The following is a 20,883-nucleotide window of genomic DNA, read 5'->3' as shown; positions in this document are numbered from 1 at the left end:
TTTTGATTGGGTGACTAGAGAACTGGCTCAATCAGATTTGTCTGACAGATCCTGCCCCTGGTGAATCCATGCTGCCTCGGATCGAGCAGCTCTATTGGATTGTAGATAGTTCACTATCCTTTCCTTCAGCGGAGTCTCCATTAATTTTCCCACCACTGAGGTGAGGCTAAGCGGCCTGTAGTTTCCAGCCTCCTCTCTGCTCCTACTCTTGTGAAGCAGGACCACCGCCACTCTTCTCCAATCACACGACACCACTCCCGTTTCCAGGGATCTACTGAACAGGTCCTTCAGCGGACCCGCCAGCACCTTTCTGAGCTCCCTCAACATCCTGGGATGAATCTCATCCGGCCCCATGGCCTTTCCACTTTCAGTTTTCTTAGCTCATTCCATACATTCGCTTCTGTAAATGGGGTCACATTTACCCCACTCCTATCCATGCTTTTCTTAACCTGTAACAGATCATCTCCAGGGTCTTCTTTAGTGAACACCGAACTGAAGTATTTGTTTAATATTTTTGCCATTTTTTCATCTTTCTGCAGACATTGCTTCTCGTCTTTTTTCAATTTTACTCCACCACCTTGGGCCTTCCTCCTAGAAGACTTTTCTCAATTAATTTTGAATTTCATTAGCTTCTTGTCTTCCCTATTCTTCTTCGTTGGTCCTTTGCCTAATGTTGGTACTCAAACCCCAGAGTTGCCAAGTGACCCTATTTCTGGAGGAGGGAGGTTCCTGGTTATCCTATTTCATCTTGGGGTTTCTAGGCCCTGCTTCTTCCATGGGAAAATCACAAGGTATCAGAAAGCCAGGCTCAGCCTAACATCTTCCTTCAGCAACCAGGTAACCTGGCAGGTTGCTCCACGACCCCCCCGGCAGCTGTATCTCTCCATCCCCCATGGGTTGTCTCAGACTTTCAGCCCCGTCTTGCTTTTGAAGTAGGGTTGACCAACAGGCAGGGGGTCCAGTCCTGGTTCTGCTCTCAATGGTATACATTTTGCACGGAGGTCGTGCGGGGGGGGGGGTATATTTTTAAATTATGTCATAAGAACACTCCACACACAGTCTGGTGAAGCAAAACTTTAGTTTACTAAATGTCGAAAATATATGGATAATAAATCAGCAAAAGTAATATCAACATTGAATACAGTATCACAGTAAGCTGTACATAAATCAATACAAGTAAAAAGGAGACAGACAGAACTAAAGAGAGAGTAATAAAGAACAAAAGGATGAACACCTCCCTTATATGCCCTCCTTTGTATAAGCCAGCATTCGTAGCAAATCTGGAGGACTTTACAGGCCCGGAGACTCTGAAGAAAGAACCAGCTATCCGCTCTCTGGTCCTCCTCAGCTCATCTAATTAAAATAAGCAAATGCTATGTCTTATATATCCCCCTCTCTGCAAGTTAGGTGCTTCAATTTGTACTTTTACCCAGGAAGGTATGTCAGTATCATACCAGTCCTTTGATCTCCCATTTGGTAAAGGACATCAGTTCTTTAACTTATTATTTTAGCTCATTGATAGGGGTACTAGTGTTTAGAATCTTCCCAGGTGATGATAAATACCGAATATCATGGCTTTTTGTGTTCCCAGGGACACCAAATGTTCCTTGGGGCCATCCCTACTCTTTATCAGCACATTGGTGCCAGGAAGTCTCAGGAATGAGGGAAGAAATGGTAATAGTGTCCTGCCTTTGTACCATCCCTGCACTCAAATCACGTGCAATATATCGATTCATACTTATCCATCATTGGAGTCTGTTCTGATCCATAGCTGTCTATTCGCGTTACAGAGCTTTCCGGAAATCTATCTAGCTTGCCCAAAATTCTCCTTGCACACTCCATCCCCCATCTCTTCGGATCAGAATAGATCCAGATGATTATGTATATGAGTTCTTAGCTCTTGATTTAAGTGGCTCGTCATGTATGGTAATGGGCATGAGACGAATAGCAAACCATTGTAATAGTACCTTTAAACATTATAATGAAAGCCATTACGATGCAACATGCAAATCCTATGAGGAAATAGATTAATAATTTTGTTCCCCATCCTTTAATTTGTTCCAATAAAGATAACATTTTTATCACTCTAGTTCTAGTAATTAATCAGGGGACAGTTTATAATTGTGTTCTAAATGCTTGGTTAAATTAAGAACTATAGGGGTACCATCAGTAACTTCTACACAACACTAACAACCATAAGTGTTTTAGAGTGTATGGCATAGGCCTCATGGTGGTATTAACAGCAGATCCAGTGCTAATCAAAGTTCTTTCTCTTAACTGAATATGTTTCTGTGATTCCACTGTAATGTGCAAAAATAATTCTAAAATTATGGACACAAACCTTTTCGGATAATAGAAGGACTAGGGGGCACTCCATGAAGTTAGCATGTAGCACATTTAAGACTAATCTGAGAAAATTATTTTTCACTCAATGCACAATTAACCTCTGGAATTTGTTGCCAGGGGATGTGGTTAGTGCAGTTAGTATAGCTGGGTTTAAAAAAGGTTTGGATACGTTCTTGGATTATAGACAGTGCTGGGGAAGAGCCGGCTGTCGTGGTACATGTGGGCACCAACGACATAGGAAAATGTGGGAGAGAGGTTCTGGAAGCCAAATTTAGGATTTTAAGTAGGAAGCTGAAATCCAGAACCTCCAGGGTGGCATTCTCTGAAATGCTTCCTGCTCCACATGCAGGACCCCAGAGGCAGGCAGAGCTCCAGAGTTTCAATGCGTGGATGAGATGATGGTGCAGGGAAGAGGGATTCAGTTTTGTAAGGAACTGGGGAAACATTTGGGGAAAGGGGAGACTTTTCCAAAAGGACGGGCTCCACCTTAACCAGAGTGGAACCAAGCTGCTGGCACTAACTTTCAAAAAGGAGATAGAGCAGCTTTTAAACTAGAACAAGGGGGACAGTCACTCAGCAGTGCATGGTTCGGAGAAATGTATCCTTGAAGGATACTAATGAAACAGGAGTTAGGGAATCCCAACAGAGAGGTTCCAATAAAAGCAAACGTAGTCCATGTGCCTATATGTAAAAAATCACCGAAGCTAATGATTTCTGAATTATCCCTAACAACTGAAAAGTAGGTTATTAATACAAAGAAAAAACACACTTTGAAATGTCTGTATGCTAATGCCAGAAGTCTAAGATGGGAGCGTTAAAGTGTATAGCAGCAAATGATGAGATTTGGCATCACAGAGACTTGGTGGAAGGAGGATAACCAATGGGACAGTGCTATATCAGGGTACAAATTATATCGCAATGATAGGGAGGATCAACTTGGTGGGGGGTGTGGCACTTTATGTCCGGGAGGGTGTTGGGATTGTGGCATATTGTGGACTCTTGGTCGAAGTGGCGATGACTCCTCCCACACGGAGGGGCCCCGTGGGGAACCACAACAATAGGCTAGACTCAATAGCAAGCGGACGCAGAGGAAAGGAAGCTTTATTATACTGCTGTGATGAAGATGATCCTTGCCCGAGGAACAGACAGAGCTGTAGTCCAGCGATATCACAGTAAGGCTCCAGATAGTCTCAGTAGTGATGTAGCTGATGATCTCACCCAGATGTAGCGAAGGTCCGGTAGTGTTCCGCAGCGCGGGATAGGCCGTGAACCTGAAGGGTGGAGCGAGGAGAGCTTCCTTCGGTAGTCGAGTGAAGAGAAGGACCCATTGTCCGAGGTGCAGGATACCCAGAGCAGAATAGGCCCTCGAGGAGCGAGTACCTAGGAGCACCGAGGGTACCTGGAATAAAGCAGACAAGACACCCGAGGGGCGGGTGTCCTGATGGTTAGGCTGAATAACCCCAGAGGTCAAGTAGAAGCGAGGGGCCCCCGAGGAGCGGGTACCCAGAGCTTCAGTAGGTAGCGAAACACCCCAGAGGGTAGTGAGGAATCCAAGTGAGCAGCTTAGAAGCGGTCAGAGTAGCAAAACCGAAGTCCTTGCTAACTCGTTATACCCGGAGGTACTGATGTCATGCGGTGGGGCCGCCCCCGAGGTTCCCGCCATGAAGTGTTTAAGAACGTGAGCAGCGTGCGCCCGCCCGCCCTAGGAGGCCTCAGGAAGAAGCATGGTGGATGGGGACGACCATGCTGGCTCGGAGACGCCGAGGGATTCGGCAAACAGCAGCGGAGGCAGCCATCCTTCCAAAGGAGGAGGAGAAAGGTAAAAGAGAGGTGAGGCAGAGCAGTCGCAGCTGTCTGCAGCCGACGGATGTAACAGAGGGCATAGAGTCCAACAGGATAAAGATCATACAAGAAACTAAATGCTCAGTAGAATCTATATGGGTAGAAATCCCATGCGTGCTGGGTAAGAGTATAGTGATAGGAGTATACTACCATCCACCTGGAAAAAATGGTCAGACAGATGAAATGCTAAGAGAAATCAGGGAAGCTAACCAATTTGGCAGTGTAGTAATAATGGGAGATTTCAATTACCCCAATATTGACTGAGTAAATGTAACATCAGGACTTCAGGAACCAACAAGAGAGGGAGCTATTTTAGATTTAATTCTTAGTGGAACGCAGGATTTGGTGAGAAAGGTAACGGTGGTGGGGCCACTTGGCAACAGTGATCATAGCATGATCAGATTTAAACTAATAACTGGAAGGGGGACAATAAGTAAATCTGCAGCTCTAACACTAAACTTTCAAAAGGGAAACTTTGATAAAATGAGGAAAATAGTTAGAAAAAACCTGAAAGGTGCACTGCAAAGGTTAAAAGTGTTCAACAGGCATGGACATTGTTTAAAAATACAATTCTAGAGGCGCAGTCCATATGTATTCCACACATTAACAAAGGTGGAAGGAAGGCAAAACGATTACCATCATGGTTATAAAGGGGAGGTGAAAGAGGCTATTTTAGCCAAAAAAAACATCCTTCAAAAATGGGAAGAAGGATCCATCTGAAGAAAATAGGATAAAACATAAGCATTGTCAAGTTAAGTGTAAAACATTGATAAGACAGGCGAAGAGAGAATTTGAAATGAAGTTGGCCATAGAGGCAAAAACTCATAATAAAAACTTTTTAAAATATGTCCGAAGCAAGAAACCTGTGAGGGAATTGGTTGGACCATTAGATGACTGAGGGGTTAAAGGGGTTCTTAGGGAAGATAAGACCATTGCAGAAAGACTAAATGAATTCTTTGCTTCCGTGTTTACTAATGAGGATGTTGGGGAGATACCAGTTCTGGAGATGGTTTTCAGAGGTGATGAGTCAGATGAACTGAATGAAATCACTGTGAACCTGGAAGATGTAGTAGGCCAGATTGACAAACTAAAGAGTAGCAAATCACCTGGACCGGATGGTATGCATCCTAGGGTACTTAAGGAACTAAAAAATGAAATTTCTGATCTATTAGTTAAAATTTGTAACCTATCATTAAAATCATCCATTGTACCTGAAGACTGGAGGGTGGCCAATGTAACCCCAATATTTAAAAAAGGCTCCATGGGCGATCCAGGTAACTATAGACCAGTGAGCCTGACTTCAGTGTGGGAAAATTAGTGGAAACTATTCTCAAGATGAAAATCGTAGAGCATATAGAAAGACATGGTTTAATGGAACACAGTCAACAAGGATTTTCCCAAGGGAAGTCTTGCCTAACAAATCTGCTTCATTTTTTTTGAAGGGGTTAATAAACGTGGATAAAGGTGAACCGGTAGATGTAGTGTATTTGGTTTTTCAGAAGGCGTTTGACAAAGTCCCTCATGAAAGGCTTCTAAGAAAACTAAAAAATCATGGGATAGGAGGTGATGTCTTTTCATGGATTACAAACTGGTTAAAAGAGAGGAAACAGAGAGTAGGATTAAATTGTCAATTTTCTCAGTGGAAAAGTGAAGGCACTCAGTGGAGTGCCTCAGGGATCTGTACCTGGACCGGTGCTTTTCAATATATATATAAATGATCCTGAAAGGAATACGACGAGTGAGATTATCAAATTTACGAATGATACAAAATTATTCAGAGTAGTTAAATCACAAGCGGATTGTGATACATTACAGGAGGACATTGCAAGACTGGAAGATTGAGCATTCAAATGGCAGATGAAATTTAGTGTGGACAAGTGCAAGGTATTGCATATAGGGAAAAATAGCCCTTGCTGTAGTTACACGATGTTAGGTTCCATATTAGGAGCTACCACTCAGGAAAAAGATCTAAGCATCATAGTGGATAAAATTGTCAGCTCAGTGTGCTGCAGCAGTCAAAAAAGCAAACAGAATGTTAGGAATTATTAGGAAGGGAATGGTTAATAAAACGGAAAATGTCATAATGCCTCTATCGCACCTTGAATACTGTGTACAATTCTGGTCGCCACATCTCAAAAAAGAAATAGTTGCGATGGAGAAGGTACAGAGAAGGGCAACCAAAATGATAAAGGGGATGGAATAGCTCCCCTAAGAGGAAAGGCTGAAGAGGTTAGGGCTGTTCAACTTGGAGAAGAGAGGGCTGAGGGGGGATATGATAGAGGTCTTTAAGATCATGAGAGGTCTTGAACAAGTAGATGTGAATCGGTTATTTACACTTTCGAATAATAGAAGGACTAGGGGGCATTCCATGAAGTTAGCAAGTAGCACATTTAAGACTAATCGGAGAAAATTCTTTTTCACTCAACGCACAATAAAGCTCTGGAATTTGTTGCCAGAGGATGTGGTTAGTGCAGTTAGTGTAGCTGGTTTCAAAAACGGTTTGGATAAGTTCTTGGAGGAGAAGTCCATTAACGGCTATTAATCAATTTTATTTAGGGAATAGCCACTGCTATTAATTGCATCAGTAGCATGGGATCTTCTTAGTGTTTGGGTAATTGCCAGGTGCTTGTAGCCTGGATTGGACACTGTTTGAAACAGGATGCTGGGCTCGATGGACCCTTAGTCTGACCCACTATGGCAACGTCTTATGTTCTTATGTTCTTATTTCAATCAAAAGGGAAAGTAACTTAAATCTATATCCCCTTGACAGGAAATTACTTTGTGTACAATTAGCCATTAGAGCTAATGGTATAGAACATTCTATGATATACCAAACATCAGATGGCATAATTAAGAAATATTAAGAAAAGCCAATAATATCCCAAGGGATAAATTATTTCACACTTACTAGTGTATGCATGGCATGTTACCTTAATTATCATATCATGTGATATTTGTGAATGATTCTAAGCCTATAAAAATACAATATCAAAATAGTAAAGCCATCAGATGAAGCATTTTGTATAGAATGTTAATAAAGGTAGTCCAAAAATAGAGATGGAACAAGAATATGCAGCATATACGGTCTTTTGAGTTTCTACTTGGTCAGGGCTTGTGAATTTATTCTGATTACAGACAAGCAGATCTAACAATGTCTGTCTGCAATGTACAGAGTACCTTAACTAAAGGGGAAAAGCACAGTCCTATTAGTCTATTGCTCTCTCTGTGTCATTGGTCATACGACTTCAGCAATTATTACCTAAACCCCATCTAAGTACACCTGGAGTTTAATTGACCTAGAAACTGGCCAATTTAAAATGGCAAAGTGTACCTTTTAATCTGCCAGGAACTTTCACAGTTTGTAATCTCCATTCAGGTACTTGTACACATGGTTAGCTGCCCTATTCTGACGTTTGGGGGCCACCCGCTTGTCACAGTCCATAGGCCAGCTTTCGCCGTGTGTTCAGTGTCAGGCTCACTGCATAAGAAAAGCTCCACGGACGGGCGCTGTTATTGGGGTGTCTCTCCGCCCTGCCATGAAGTATGCTCTCCGGTCTCCCACAGGCAGTCTAGTATGGCTTGTTAATTTTTCTTTTTAGATTTCCAGACCATGTCAACTCAGGCGTGGCTTATATTCCCCCACCCACCGGTGATACAGGACGTGAAAAACAAAAAAAAACAAACTTCTGTTTCAAAAATCTATCCTAATTCTTTCTTACGACGAAAAAGTATGCTCTGAGCGTTGTGAGAACATACAGACAGACAGCTAATGTCAGGAACACAGAGAATAGCAACTAACAACGAATAAAACTGCATCAATTCAGACGTTATTATGTATGTGAGCAACAAAATAGTGGCAACTGCAAGTATGTCTGCAATGAGGTATTAACTACCGTATTTGCCGGCACATAGGACGCAGTGGCGTATAAGACGCACCCCCTTTTTGATACATATTTTTAAGGAAAAAAATAATCGGGGAGCGATTCTGCAGGTCCCATGCGCCGGTAACACTCCCTGATTGGCCGGTGCTGGGCAAAGGGGGCTTGCCGAAGCGCGATAAGCCCCCTTTGCCCAGCACCAGCCAATCGGGTGGCGCGCCCTCGCGCCCCGACGCCACCGCGTTACTCCCCCCTTCCCCCCCCCCCCCACCGGACGCTGTTAATTTTAATTACCGGCGCATAGGACGCACTCCTTATTTTTCCCCTCTTTGGAGGGGGAAAAAGTGCGCCCTATACACCGGCAAATACGGTAAGTGTAATCATAAAAATATTACGCCATGATAGTTATTATATTGCTTCGTAAAACAAATAAAAACAGGAAAACCTGAGGACAGCACTTATGCAGAAATTGTAAGCACTTCAGCCTTTTGGTGACAAAGAATGTGATGGTTTTCCCTCCACCCGTTCATAGTTTGTACCGATCTTTCAAGACAGCGTTCTGGAAATTTGTCATTAAAGCAAAACCTTTGCACGCCCATCATTAAGTCAGATGCATGTGTATGAATTAATGCCTGATATGAAATAAACAAAAATACAATTAAGTAAAAGAAATGATATAATAGGAGCAAATCCTCTTTATAATTTTTGAAGCAAAAAGCAGTAAGAAGGTTTATCTCATCTTTTACATCAGATCTCTGTATAAAGAGCTGCAAACATCTGCACTCAGAATCTGCATGTTTCAGCTCATTCTGCCATACAGGCTCTTTTCCCAAATAAACAGTATCTATCGTATTTCATTACATATAATAGGGATAAAAAAATAAAAACTTATGTTATTATTTATAGGGTTTCATTTTCAGCTGAGTTTATTTTATTTTTACGATATTTTATTTGTTTTTAGGACATGTCGTTAAAGACAGTCTGTTGTTTTATTGTAAACCGACTTGAAGTGTACATAATATGTTCGGTATATAAAAATGTTTAAATAAATAAACTTATGAACACAGTCACGTGGCAGGCGATTCAGGACCAGAAGAGTTTTCTTTTTAATCTCGTCTCCTCTTTCTTGTAGCAGGGTCTTCGCTATCAGACATATAGACTCCATTGCACATCTGCCTGATGCAGAAATGGAAAAGAAAGTTGAACCATAGAGCAATGCTGATCCATTTCACACAAGTATTTACCCAGCGCTTATAGAAACCAAACTTTCAGGCCGATACAGTAAGGACGCGGAAGAAAGAGTGCGGTAGTGCCGGGCGCACCCTCGTTTGCCGCGCGCACAGTCCGGATCACATACCGCTCGATACAGTATTTAAATGGCATGCAAATGCAAGCCGCGTCCAAAGCGCGTCCATGAAGCGCAGTCCATTTTACTGTACGAGCACTATACAGCGCCTATACAGTATCCTGGGTGCGCTGGAACCTGTCATTTCAAATGTCATTTCAAATGACATTTGAAATGACAGGTACCAGGAAGTGGATACAGGAGAAGGGCTGGTGCAGTTTGTTTTGTTGTCCTGTGCAATTGATTGCTTCACTGCTTGACCCCCTCACCCCCCCGGGACAAGACCTTTAGAGGAGCCAGGATCGGGCAAACTTTCCCCCAGCCCCCGCTCACCTTCCCTGGCCGCGTCCATGGGTGCCGGTGTCCCGTGCGGGCGCGCTGGCAGCTCCGGAGCAGCCCCAGTCCTCTCTCCCCTCCTCCCGGGGGCAGCAGGCGGCGAGAGCGGCTTCAGCAGCCCGGGGCGGATCGGGCGCTCCCCATGCGAGGCGGCTTCCAGCAGCCCTCGCTGGCAAAGGTGCATGAGCGCACGCCGTGACCTGAGCGCCCGGCTGGACGTCCGAGGTCACGGCGTGCGCTCATGGCAGCGAAGGTGCATGAACGCACGCCGTGACCTGAGTGCCCGGCTGGACGCCCGAGCGCCCGGCTGGACGTCCGAGGTCACGGCGTGCGCTCATGCACCTTCGCTGCCATGAGCGCACGCCGTGACCTCGGACGTCCAGCCGGGCGCTCAGGTCACGGCGTGCGCTCATGCACCTTCGCTGCCATGAGCGCACGCCGTGACCTCGGACGTCCAGCCGGGCGCTCAGGTCATGGCGTGCGCTCATGCACCTTCGCCGGTGAGGGTTGCTGGAAGCCGCCTCGCATGGGGAGCGCCCGATCCGCCCCGGGCTGCTGAAGCCTCACAGGAAAGTTTGCCCGTGAAATTTCGTCTCTCTCTGCTGGGGCTTGCCTGACGCTCCACAGTAACACAGGGGTAAGGGTAGGCAGTAAATTAGTAGGTTAAACACGCGGCAAAACTGCAGGTTAAAAAGACAATAATCGGGGCGCACGTTACTGTATGGGAGGGAACAGCTAATCCGATCGTTTACATCTCATATACGTGCCGCGGGCGGAAAGGGTTACCCGTTGATTTCAAGAAGCGGTAAGGATGGGTTAAAAGGGATAGTGAATCACGGGTTGGACTTACGTGGGTTAGAAGCAGGATAACCGCGGCCGCGCTTTACTGTATCGGCCTGCTTATTAGTTCCTGTACAAATGCATATGCTGGTCCTGAAGAGAGGACTACATTGCCTGTTCTGACCAGACGCAGATTTTACTTTACTGCAAATGAAACGAAACATTCTTGCTAAACCAAGTTCATTACCTGCAAACATCGTTAATTCCCCATCCGTCTGTTTGGAACTTTTAAGATGAAAGATCAGTTCATTTAAAGGAGTTTTCTCCTCAGTTTGTATTTGCCTATGAGAAATACTTTCCTGCATCTCCCACTCATCCTGTCTCTCTGCTGTTAACCCCTTAACTCCCTGTGTCATGTTTTCAAACTTCAACACTAGTAATTGCTGCTACAGCAACCGAATTGTCAATATCCCCACATTTGCCGCCCTTTGCTGGAAAATTAAGTTAACAATCTCTGAAATCAAATCAGAATTTTGTGCCAATGCTATATAAGGTCCCTTAAATCTGCAGTGTCTTTATCTGGGTCAGTAATTGTTCTGGAACATTAAACTGTTCGTAACTAGCCCAGCCAGACATGCTGTCAAAAGCCCTGGTCACCAGGGCTAGTGCTAGACTAACACATGATCCCAGCATTCACAGCAAAAAGGACACTAATTCTTTTTGTCACTTTCAGAATATCTGTAACACTCTGGAAAACAATCAGTTGCTAATCCCATCCCCAATGTTGTGTAACAGTGACATAATATGAATATAATCCTCTAGTGACGCCAAATGCGCATGGTGGTCGTGCGGGGTATATTTTTAGATTATGTCATAAGAACACTCCACACACAGTCTGGTGAAGCAAAACTTAGTTTACTAAATGTTGTAAATATATGGATAATAAATCAGCAAAAGTAATATCAACATTGAATACAGTATCACAGTAAGCTGTACATAAATCAATACAAGTAAAAAGGAGACAGACAGAACTAAAGACAGAGCATTAATCAAAGAATAATAAAGAACAAAAGGCCGAAAACTTCCCTTGTATGCCCTCCTTTTATATGAGCCAGCATTGGTAGGAAATCTGGAGGACTTTACAGGCCCAGAGGCTCTGAAGAAAGAACCAGCTATCCTTACACACACACGGAGCCATGTCCTGGCTTTTGTTGGAGAGAACATCACAAGAACAGGTACATGCCTGCCAGGGCAGGACCGATCAGCCTGTCCGGAAAATTTAGCAAAATGAAATAATTTAAAGGCGACTGACCAGCCTACGGGAGGGCATGATGTCTACCAATGGCCTGCGCACTCTCCAGCCTCCTCCCCCTCCCCCCCCCCCAGGGCGATGATGTGATGTCATAGTCAGCAGAGCAGTGATGTCACAATGGAGCTGTAACATCAGCGCCGAGCCACCACCTTAAGGATTCAAGGCTTTGCTTGCGGAAATCCCATCTTTCACTCTGCTCAAGGGACTCCTATCTCGGTCTGGGGATTCGTGAAACGGCTTTGGATGGCCTTGCCTGATAGCCAGAAGACTCGGGATACAGACGAAGGTAGGCCTTTACCATTTCCTAATCTTTTAAATTGGGGTTTTTGTTTTGTTTTTTTTTTTTGCTGTGCTGGAGTCTCTGCCTGCACGTTCGAGCCCTCTCGTGTACAATCCAGGCCTCTGCTTCAAATATAAAATCAACAGATCTCGGGTGGGGCCTAGTGAGCTGCGAATGAGGGTTCAAATCCCCGTCCCCCCCCCCCCCACCTCCTCGCTGACATCCCTCGTGACTGTACACAAGTCACATTCAGGCCGATACAGTAAATCCCGCGGGAGAGCGGGCGCTCCGAGGCGCGCGCCCGCTCTCCCAACGCGCCCAGGCATTTAAATGAGGGCCCGCGGTAAAAGGAGGCGCTAGGGACACTAGCGCATCCCTAGCGCCTCCTTTTTCACAGAAACGGCGGCTGTCAGCGGGTTTGACAGCCGACGCTCAATTTTACCGGCGTCGGTTCTCAAACCCGCTGACAGCCACGGATTCGGAAAACGGACGCCGGCTAAACTGAGCGTCCGTTTTCCAACCTGTGGGCCAATTTTTAATTTTAAATTTTTTTTTTTTAATGTTTTTTAAATTTTGGGGCCTCCGACTTAATATCGCTATGATATTAAGTTGGAGGGTGTACAGAAAAGCAGTTTTTTCAGCTTTTCTGTACACTTTCCCGGTGCCAGCAGAAATTAACTCCAGCCTTTGGGCAGGCATTAATTTCTGAAAGTAAAATGTGCGGCTTGGCTGCACATTTTACTTTCTGTATGGCGCGGGAATAACTAATAGCGCCCGCAACATGCATTTGCATGTTGCGGGCGCTATTAGTTTCAGGGAGGGGGGGGGTTTGGCCGCGCGTTTTCGATGCGCACTGTACTGTATCAGCCTGAATATCTCTAGTCGCCTGAGATATCCACTTAGATTGGTAAGCTCTCTGGGGAAGGGACTTGTACCTGCAACAAAATACTAACTACTTTGATTACCATTTGGAAAGATGCACCAGAAATAAATATATATTTGCAGAAATGTTCCAGTAGGGATCTCAGGGCCCTTGGAGGGTGGGTATGTGGTGGGACTAACCTTGGGGGGGGGGGGGGGGGGGAGTGTCACTTTTTTAAAAAACTATAGCACCTCTAGCTGATGGCAGAATATACCAGAGGTGGAAAGAAGGAAATTAAATTTGGATTGGATTTTTTTATTTTTTTTTTAGATTTAGATTTTCCCCTCTCTGCTATTTTAGGTAGAGATTGGTAAAGTTAAAAAATAGCATTTTGGTTAATTAATGAACCCAGTCTCTGATAAAATACAGCCCTTTAGCCCCTAGCTTGGTATAGGATCAAATTCCAAACCCAGCTACAGAAATAAATGAGCCCAAACTGGGACTTTAAATAAGTTTAGATAACGTTTTTGGAAAAATTGTTGGTTTAAGCCAGATTTTAATATAATAATAATAATTAAGACATTCTGCCATGTTCTGCTCTTTTCATCCTTTTCCCCCACTCGGATGGTGCATTAGATTAGGGCACAGAGCAGATTTCTTTTGATGTAGAATACAAATATTTGCCATTAAATATTACAAACTGAGGGGGGGGGGGGGAGATGAAACCCAGTGAGTCGGGGCAAACAGGTAGCTTGGGAAAGTTGCCCCTCAGGTGCGCTCGGAAGCCTGGCCAAACCCCCTCGCCTGCTCGCCGGGGCTCTGAGCCAGCAGAGAGAGAGAGAGAGAGAAAAAGCAACCTCCTGCCTTCCCCTGGGGACCCATCCAAGGCGGACGGCACCAACCTCCAGCCCGGGGGAGACGCGCCGGGTGTGGGCAGGATCCAGGGCAGGGGAGGGGGAGTGGCCGCGGGCCCCGCCCGCCTGCGCGTGGAGGCAGGGGCTCGAGTGGGAGCAGCTCCCCCCTCTCCCCCGAGCCAGGCACTCGCCGCGTGCCACTCTCCCCCCTGCCTCCCTCCCCCTGCGTTTGCAGCTCCGATGGTCCCTTCCTGATGCTCTCTATTTAATCCCCCCCCCCCCATCCCCTCCCCACTACTGCAGCATCTCTCCGGTTCTGTCAATACAGCATCCTCCTCCTCCTCCTCCCTCCGCTGAGCCGCTTCCTAACCCGCTCTCTCTCTCTCTCTCTTTTTTATTTGTCATTTCTTTCCCTTCTCTCCCCGCCCCTCCCCCTTTGTCTCCGGGGGACGGGGGCTCCTCATCGCCATCCGCTGCACCCCCCCTCCCCCCACCCCACCCTCTCCCCTTTACAAAAAAAAAAAAAAAAAAAATCAAAGGCGAACTCCAGCGGGCGGACGGGAGCCTGCGGATCGGCGGAGCCGGAGGATGGCGGGGCTGCCGCAGCCGCTGCCCGTGCTGATGCCGCCGCTGCTGCTGCTGGTGGTGGCTTCCTTGGCCGGCGTCCGAGGCAACCTTGAGTCCAGCGGTAAGTGCCCCCTTGCTTTCAGTTTTGGGGGAAGGCTTGCGACGTGGCTTATTATTATTATTATTATTTATACCTGGCTTTGGTGGGGGGAGCTTCGGCACATCTGGGGTGCGTGTTCCGATGCAGGTGATGTATGATTTGGATCGGGGGGGGGGGGAGATCAGCATTTTGCAAACCCCCCCCCCCCCACCACCACCATCTCTGAAGCAAAGGATCAGCTGCTGCTGGCTATAGTCATCTCCCCTTCCCTCCCCGATACAGACACACAGACACACACACACACACAGACATCTTCTGCATATCCCCAGCCATCTGAAGCCAGGCACCGTCACAGCCTGCAAAATATACAGCACAGCATAAGAGCAAACCTCTTCTTAATCCAGACCCCCAAATGGACAGGTGGGGGTGGGGGAGGTCTGCAAAACAGGGCTGGAAGCTTGGGTTTGGTGGAGGGGAGGGGAGGGGGGAGGAAGAGGCGAGTGGCAGATTGTGCAGATCTCCCTCCTTGCCTGGGTCAGGGCAGCCCCGGCTTTAGGATCCCGCTGCTAACCAACTTCCATTTCAACTTTTTTTTTTGCAAGAAAACCATTCCTGCCAGGTGAGGGAGGGTAGTCTTCTCCCCCCCCCCCCCCCTCCCTCCCTCCCCATAGATCGTACATGGATACAATCCACCACTAACTACTGTGTGTTCACCAGTACAGAAGAGGGTTGGGGGGGGGGGGTGTTTAGTCTTGCGACAGCTGCCGATTTCAGGTCAGAAAGATCCAAACAGCAGGCAGGACTTGCCCATTTTAAGGGAGATCCAAATCCTGCTTGCAGAAGGATGGGCAGTCTGGGGTGATTTACAGCCTCTCGCCTGCCTTTTACCTGTGGGTAGGGGAACTGCAATATCTTGCTGCCGCCCTGCTTTACCGTTATGCCTCTTCTTGCCTTACAGAAAGCTGCGTGTGTGTGTGTGTGTGTGTGTGTGTGTAGGGGGGGTGGTGGGAGAACCAGCTGTAAAAATAATTTGGTGCCTTTCCACTTGTGTTGGAATGGCCTCTGAGGCCTCTTCCCCTAGGCAGGGTTGTCCTCTGTTCAATGTATATAATGCTACAAGGCTCATGCAGTGCTACAGATATATAGAGAAGAAAGTACCGCCGGCCCCTCCCCCATCACCTGGGGAGTTTTCCTCTGGGCTTTCGGGCTTGTGGCTGCAGCAGGTGACTGTTGTGGGTGTGCTGGTATTGTAGGTCAGGGCAGGCAGAAGCTGCTGCCAGGGGGGAGGGGAGGGGGGGGGGTGTCGTCTTTCTGTTTTATAACATTTAGGCCAGACATTGGGGGGGGTGGCAGGGAATCTGTCAGCCTCCTGGCCCCCCTGTGAGACCCCCTTTGTGTTCTGCTTGCTGACATTATGTTCCATGCGTTGACTCCTGTCTGTGTCAGCAGTATTTGCCGGATCAGCACTGGACAGTTTTCTGCCACTAGAAGTACAATCCTGAAATGGGGGGGGGGGAGAGGGGTGGCGATGGGATTGGGGGCCTGGAAAGCTGCTTTGACTGTCCTATCACTGTAGCCCTGGTTACTTGAGTAGCGGGTTCTGATTTCCTTGAAACCTTGTGGGGAAGGAGGAACAACCTAAGGATTTCGGGGTACGCTGCCCCTACGTAGCCCCCCCCCCCCCCTACATGTTCTAGGACCTCAGCCTCAGACAGATTCTGGTGAAGATGCAATTCCTGCTTCCCTCTCTCCCCGAGTCGTATGGGGATGGACCGTGGTGCTCCATAACTATGAAAAGAGCTCCCTGCCGCCATCCACCCAAAAGCAGCAGTACTCTACCAAGCATCAAGTGCCTCCAGTGCTGCTGTCCTTACCCCCTACCTGCACTCCAGTGCTGCTGTCCTTAACCCCTGCCTCAAGCATCAAGGGCCTCCGGCACTGCTGTCCTTAACCCCTACCTGCACTCCTGCAACAAGTCTCAAGGGCCTCCGGCACTGCTGTCCTTAACCCCTACCTGCATTCCTGCAACAAGCATCAAGGGCCTCCGGCACTGCTGTCCTTAACCCCTACCTGCATTCCTGCTTCAAGTCTCAAGGGCCTCCGCCACTGCTGTCCTTAACCCCTACCTGCACTCCTGCCTCAAGCATTAATGCTCTACTGCCCCAACACTGTCCCCTCCCCTCCACAGACCACCAGCTGATCCTGGGATTATTGCTTTCAGCATGATCCCCTACATACTGCCCAGCCCTCCAACCCTTGGATAGGACCTGCATTTGTACAGTCCTCAGCAAATTCTTTGAGTTTCTGCTTTGTGGGTGAGAACTCTGGCCTCATATCACAAACCCTAATAATTTATTTATTTATTTATTTATTTAAAAACATTTTTTATTCCCTTTGAGCCAAACCAATTGTTCTAAGCTGATTAAATTTAGCATTCAAAATAGACCGCATAAAACATAAAATTTAACATAAACCTTCAGTGCAGTGTGACAAGACTAATCAATTAAAACAATAGAAAGCAAAGTAAATGAGTCAAAAGATTCAATAAGATCACATACACACTACAAACTTTGCTTAAAATATAAGTATAAAGCAAATGTAGTATGTTAACCAACTGCTTGAATAAACAGCCAGGCTTTTAGTTGCTTACGAAAGAGCTTATGTTCATTTTATGTTTGATTTACGCCTCCTGTGCAAAGATCTCTGAGCTGCTCTGTAGCTCAGTGTTGGCACCGGTACCTGCCCGGACTTAGCAAGGCAGGCAAGGATTTGAACATGGGAGGTTGAGGATTCCACGGAGAGGGTGAAGGTGTCCGGCACTGTCCTGTAAGACCAAGCTGAGAGACAGGAAAGGCAGACTCCTCCGTTCATTCTCCCCTAGCCTCAGATGCATAGTTAGGGGCCAGTGACCCTTACTGCCCGGGGGCCCAGTTCACTGTCACTTTGCCCCTGTGTGAGGGTCATGCACTCCTGGGAAATGTTTATGCTTCCTTTTCCATATCGTTCACATCCGTGGAGCTCCAGCACCATCACTCCTTAATTTTAATTTTATGTAAGTATGCCACCTATATAAACTAAGGCAAGTCACAAGAGCCTCTCGTCCATCAGACATCCCCACACCATGTACTATCAGGGCACAGGCTGACTGTCCCACTCGTGACAGGCGCAAATCTCAGGGACAGGACACATTTTCAGAACAGGTCAGATACTGACTGACACGCTCATAACAGGAGCAGAACCCGGGAACAGGGCAGGCACTGCCTGACACGCTCATTACAGGAGCAGAACCCGGGAACAGGGCAGGCACTGCCTGACACGCTCATTACAGGAGCAGATCCTCACAACAGGACATGCACTGACTGACGCGCTCATTACAGGAGCAGATCTTGGAAACAGGGCAGACACTGACTGACGCGCTCATAACAGGAGCAGAACCCGGGAACAGGGCAGGCACTGCCTGACACGCTCATTACAGGAGCAGATCCTCACAACAGGACATGCACTGACTGACGCGCTCATTACAGGAGCAGATCTTGGAAACAGGGCAGGCACTGACTGACACGCTCATTACAGGAGCAGATCCTCACAACAGGACATGCACTGACTGACACGCTCATTACAGGAGCAGATCCTCACAACAGGACATGCACTGACTGACGCGCTCATTACAGGAGCAGATCCTCACAACAGGACAGGCAATGACTGACACGCTCATATCAGGAGCAGATCCTCATAATAGAGTAGGCACTAACTGATATGTTCCTTATAGGAGTAGTTCCTCACAACAGGGCAGGCTCTGACTGACACGCTCATTACAGGCGCGGATCAGATCCCAGGGACAGGGCGGACAACGACTGATGCTCGTCACATGGGCAGATCCCGAGAACATGGCAAGCCAGGGTCATATTTAGGCACAAGTAACATCTGCATGTGCCGAGGGCAAAATATTCTGAAGGCATCACAACTCTCTCTGGTGCTTTCTAATTTCTAGGGTAAAATCTTCTGGTCCTCTGTTTATGGGAATCCTATTCATAAATCTGACATTCGGACAGGCACTGACTGACAGATCCCAGGGACTGGTCGTGCAGCGACCGATAACGTTTATTAGATGGGCTGATCCCAGGAGAAACACCCCCCCTCCCCCGCACTCATCACAGGGCGTCACCCACTTGCCCAGGGACCAGCTCCGTTGCATGTGAATCTTATTTTCAAATTCCAGTGGGAGAGTCTCAGAAAGAAGCCACGTCCGGGCCTCGCTCGCCCTGCACTGGAATTCCGAGCCTGGCTTTCCCTGACATTGTGTCCGGGCGCTGACGTTCTATTACCATTCATTCTCAATGCGGTCACACACCAAAAATCAAATAACTTGCGCTCAGAATTACGTCTTGCAGGATGCACTGAGTGCGTTCCCTGGTCTTTAGGTATTTCCAGGGAATACTGGCTTTCTTTAGATACCTTTTTATAGGCTTCGAGGCAAGGGGCTCGGAGCTCGCTACCATGCAGACATTTCCAGAGTCTCTGTTTTATTTGCAAAGACTCTGAATTCAGAAACTGATTTTTCAACCCTCCGCCTTGCCTGGACCCTTTTTTTTAACTCCTGGTTTTCTGCTCTGCTGTGAATTTTAGCTCTCGTTCTAGAGATGCGGCAGCTGGCAAGGGGCCCTTCTGGGTGCTGACGGAGGCCCCCCCCCCCCCCCTTTGCAGCTTGCCTCGAATAAAAAGCATTTCCCTCAAAAAAAGATGTAGTCTAGAGTTGCCACCTCACCCCCCAGGCTGATCCAGTCCTGGTTTTACTCCCTTCCCCTTCTATTGCATGCTTGCAGTTTTGAATTGTGTAATGGGATAAAACCAGGACAAATGTGGCCTCTTTGGGTGTGATCCGAGTAGGGTGGGGTTTCTGAAACTTATTTAAAAAAAAAATAAATCTAATGGGATGTAATAATGACATTTATAGAAGAAAAGCACCCAGAGGGCCTGTAATTATCAGAGATGAGAAGCTGCCCAGTATTTGGCGTTACTCTGGATGTGGCTCCAGGTCACTAGGGACAGGCTGATTCAGTTCTGGTTTTTCTTCCATTGCATCTAGGGACTTGTAGTTCCTGCCTCTTTCAGAACTACAAGTGCCTAGATGCAGTGGGGGGGGGGGGGGCGGAGTTAAAATCAGGACATGCTCAGCCTGTCCCTTGTGACAACGATTTCTGGTCATTTCACGTTATCATCCTTAAGACAGGGCACCATGTCGCATCTTGGTCCTAAGCTTAAATATTTGTTGCCAGGAACTAGATACTTGTGTCATGTGGGGGAGGGGGTGCACCCTCCTGGCGTGGCATAAGCAGTGCCATCTTCTTATTATCTGGCTCTGTCCTGCAGCATTGTTGATGGGCAGGAGCTCGCTCCATGTGCCGAGAAAGTTAATGTTTTTGCTGGAGTAGAAGAGTCTGAGAGAGCCTGTGTGTGAGGGAGGGGGTGAAAGATAGGAGAGAGAGGGTGAGAGAGCCTGCCTGGGTGTATGTGTATCACTAGGTGATACATTTAAATAAGAAGGGAGAATAATTAAGCTCTGGAATTCATTGCCAGAGGATGTGGTGAAAGCTATTAGTGTAGCGGCATTTAGAAAAGGTTTGTACAAGTTCCTGGAGGAAAAGTCCATTAATCCTTATTAAGATGGAGCTGCAGAAATCCCACTGCTTATTCTTGGGATGAGCAGCTTGGACTCTATCTACCCCCCTTGGGTATCTGTGACCTGATTTGGCCACTGGTGGAAACAGGACACTGGGCTTGACGGATCCTCGGTCTGACCCAGTATGGCAAGTCAAGAAAAGAATGAATGTGTGTTAGGGAGTTTGTGTATATGAGAGAGAGAGGATAAAAGTGTACTCCTCCCTCTCCCCCACTAAATCCATGATAATCTCAGGGTGACTGCAAATCAAAGGTGCCCAGGTATGGAGAGTGGGGAATATTTTTGGCCCCTCTTTAATTATTGGACTTGATTTCATGCGTCTTACTTTTTTCAAATATTTTATTGGTGTGCTAATATTTAAAAAAATTGTAATGGGAGTTATTAATTATTGGATGCTATTCCATTCATCACTTGCTCTGAAATATTCTTTTTCTTAATGAATTCGCTATCATGGTTTACGTGTCCTTGATTTTGTTTGCTGTTCGGGGAATGGTGGAGATGTGTCTATTTTCCCCATTGTTGCACGTCACAGACTCTGGTTTGTTACAGTTTCCAGTTCAGTTTTTGCCTGCATTATTCCAGTTATTGTCTCTCTCTCTGTTCTGTGTTTGGTGAGGATCTGTCTGTGTGTCCTGCACGTGTGGCTCGAGATGAGGCGTTCTGCTAGCGTGTAGTTTGTGCAGGGATGTATACGCGGCCCT

General features: G+C 46.9%; 1 protein-coding gene across 5 annotated transcripts in view; it reads left to right on the top strand.

Annotated features, from left to right (window-relative positions):
* Window positions 1-11,996: 11,996 nt before the first annotated feature.
* The window catches only part of CADM3 (cell adhesion molecule 3), a 185,291-nt gene continuing 176,404 nt past the window's right edge, over window positions 11,997-20,883 (top strand). For 2 of the 5 annotated variants that reach the window (XR_003853001.1, XM_029580326.1), the window contains exons 1-2: window positions 11,999-12,125; window positions 14,375-14,523. Coding sequence is in view for 4 of the 5 variants with exons in the window: in XM_029580326.1 (XP_029436186.1) it covers window positions 14,424-14,523 (100 nt within the window). In the remaining variant the exon portion in view is untranslated. Of the gene's footprint in view, window positions 12,126-14,119; window positions 14,524-20,883 lie in introns of those variants that run through there. The other 3 variants (XM_029580329.1, XM_029580328.1, XM_029580327.1) reach the window with 3 other exon arrangements.

The sequence above is a fragment of the Rhinatrema bivittatum genome, chromosome 16 (genome assembly GCF_901001135.1).
Source record: "Rhinatrema bivittatum chromosome 16, aRhiBiv1.1, whole genome shotgun sequence".
NCBI lineage: Eukaryota > Metazoa > Chordata > Amphibia > Gymnophiona > Rhinatrematidae > Rhinatrema > Rhinatrema bivittatum.
The sequence above is the reverse complement of the archived record's forward strand: the minus strand, read 5'-3'. Positions and strand labels throughout refer to the sequence as shown.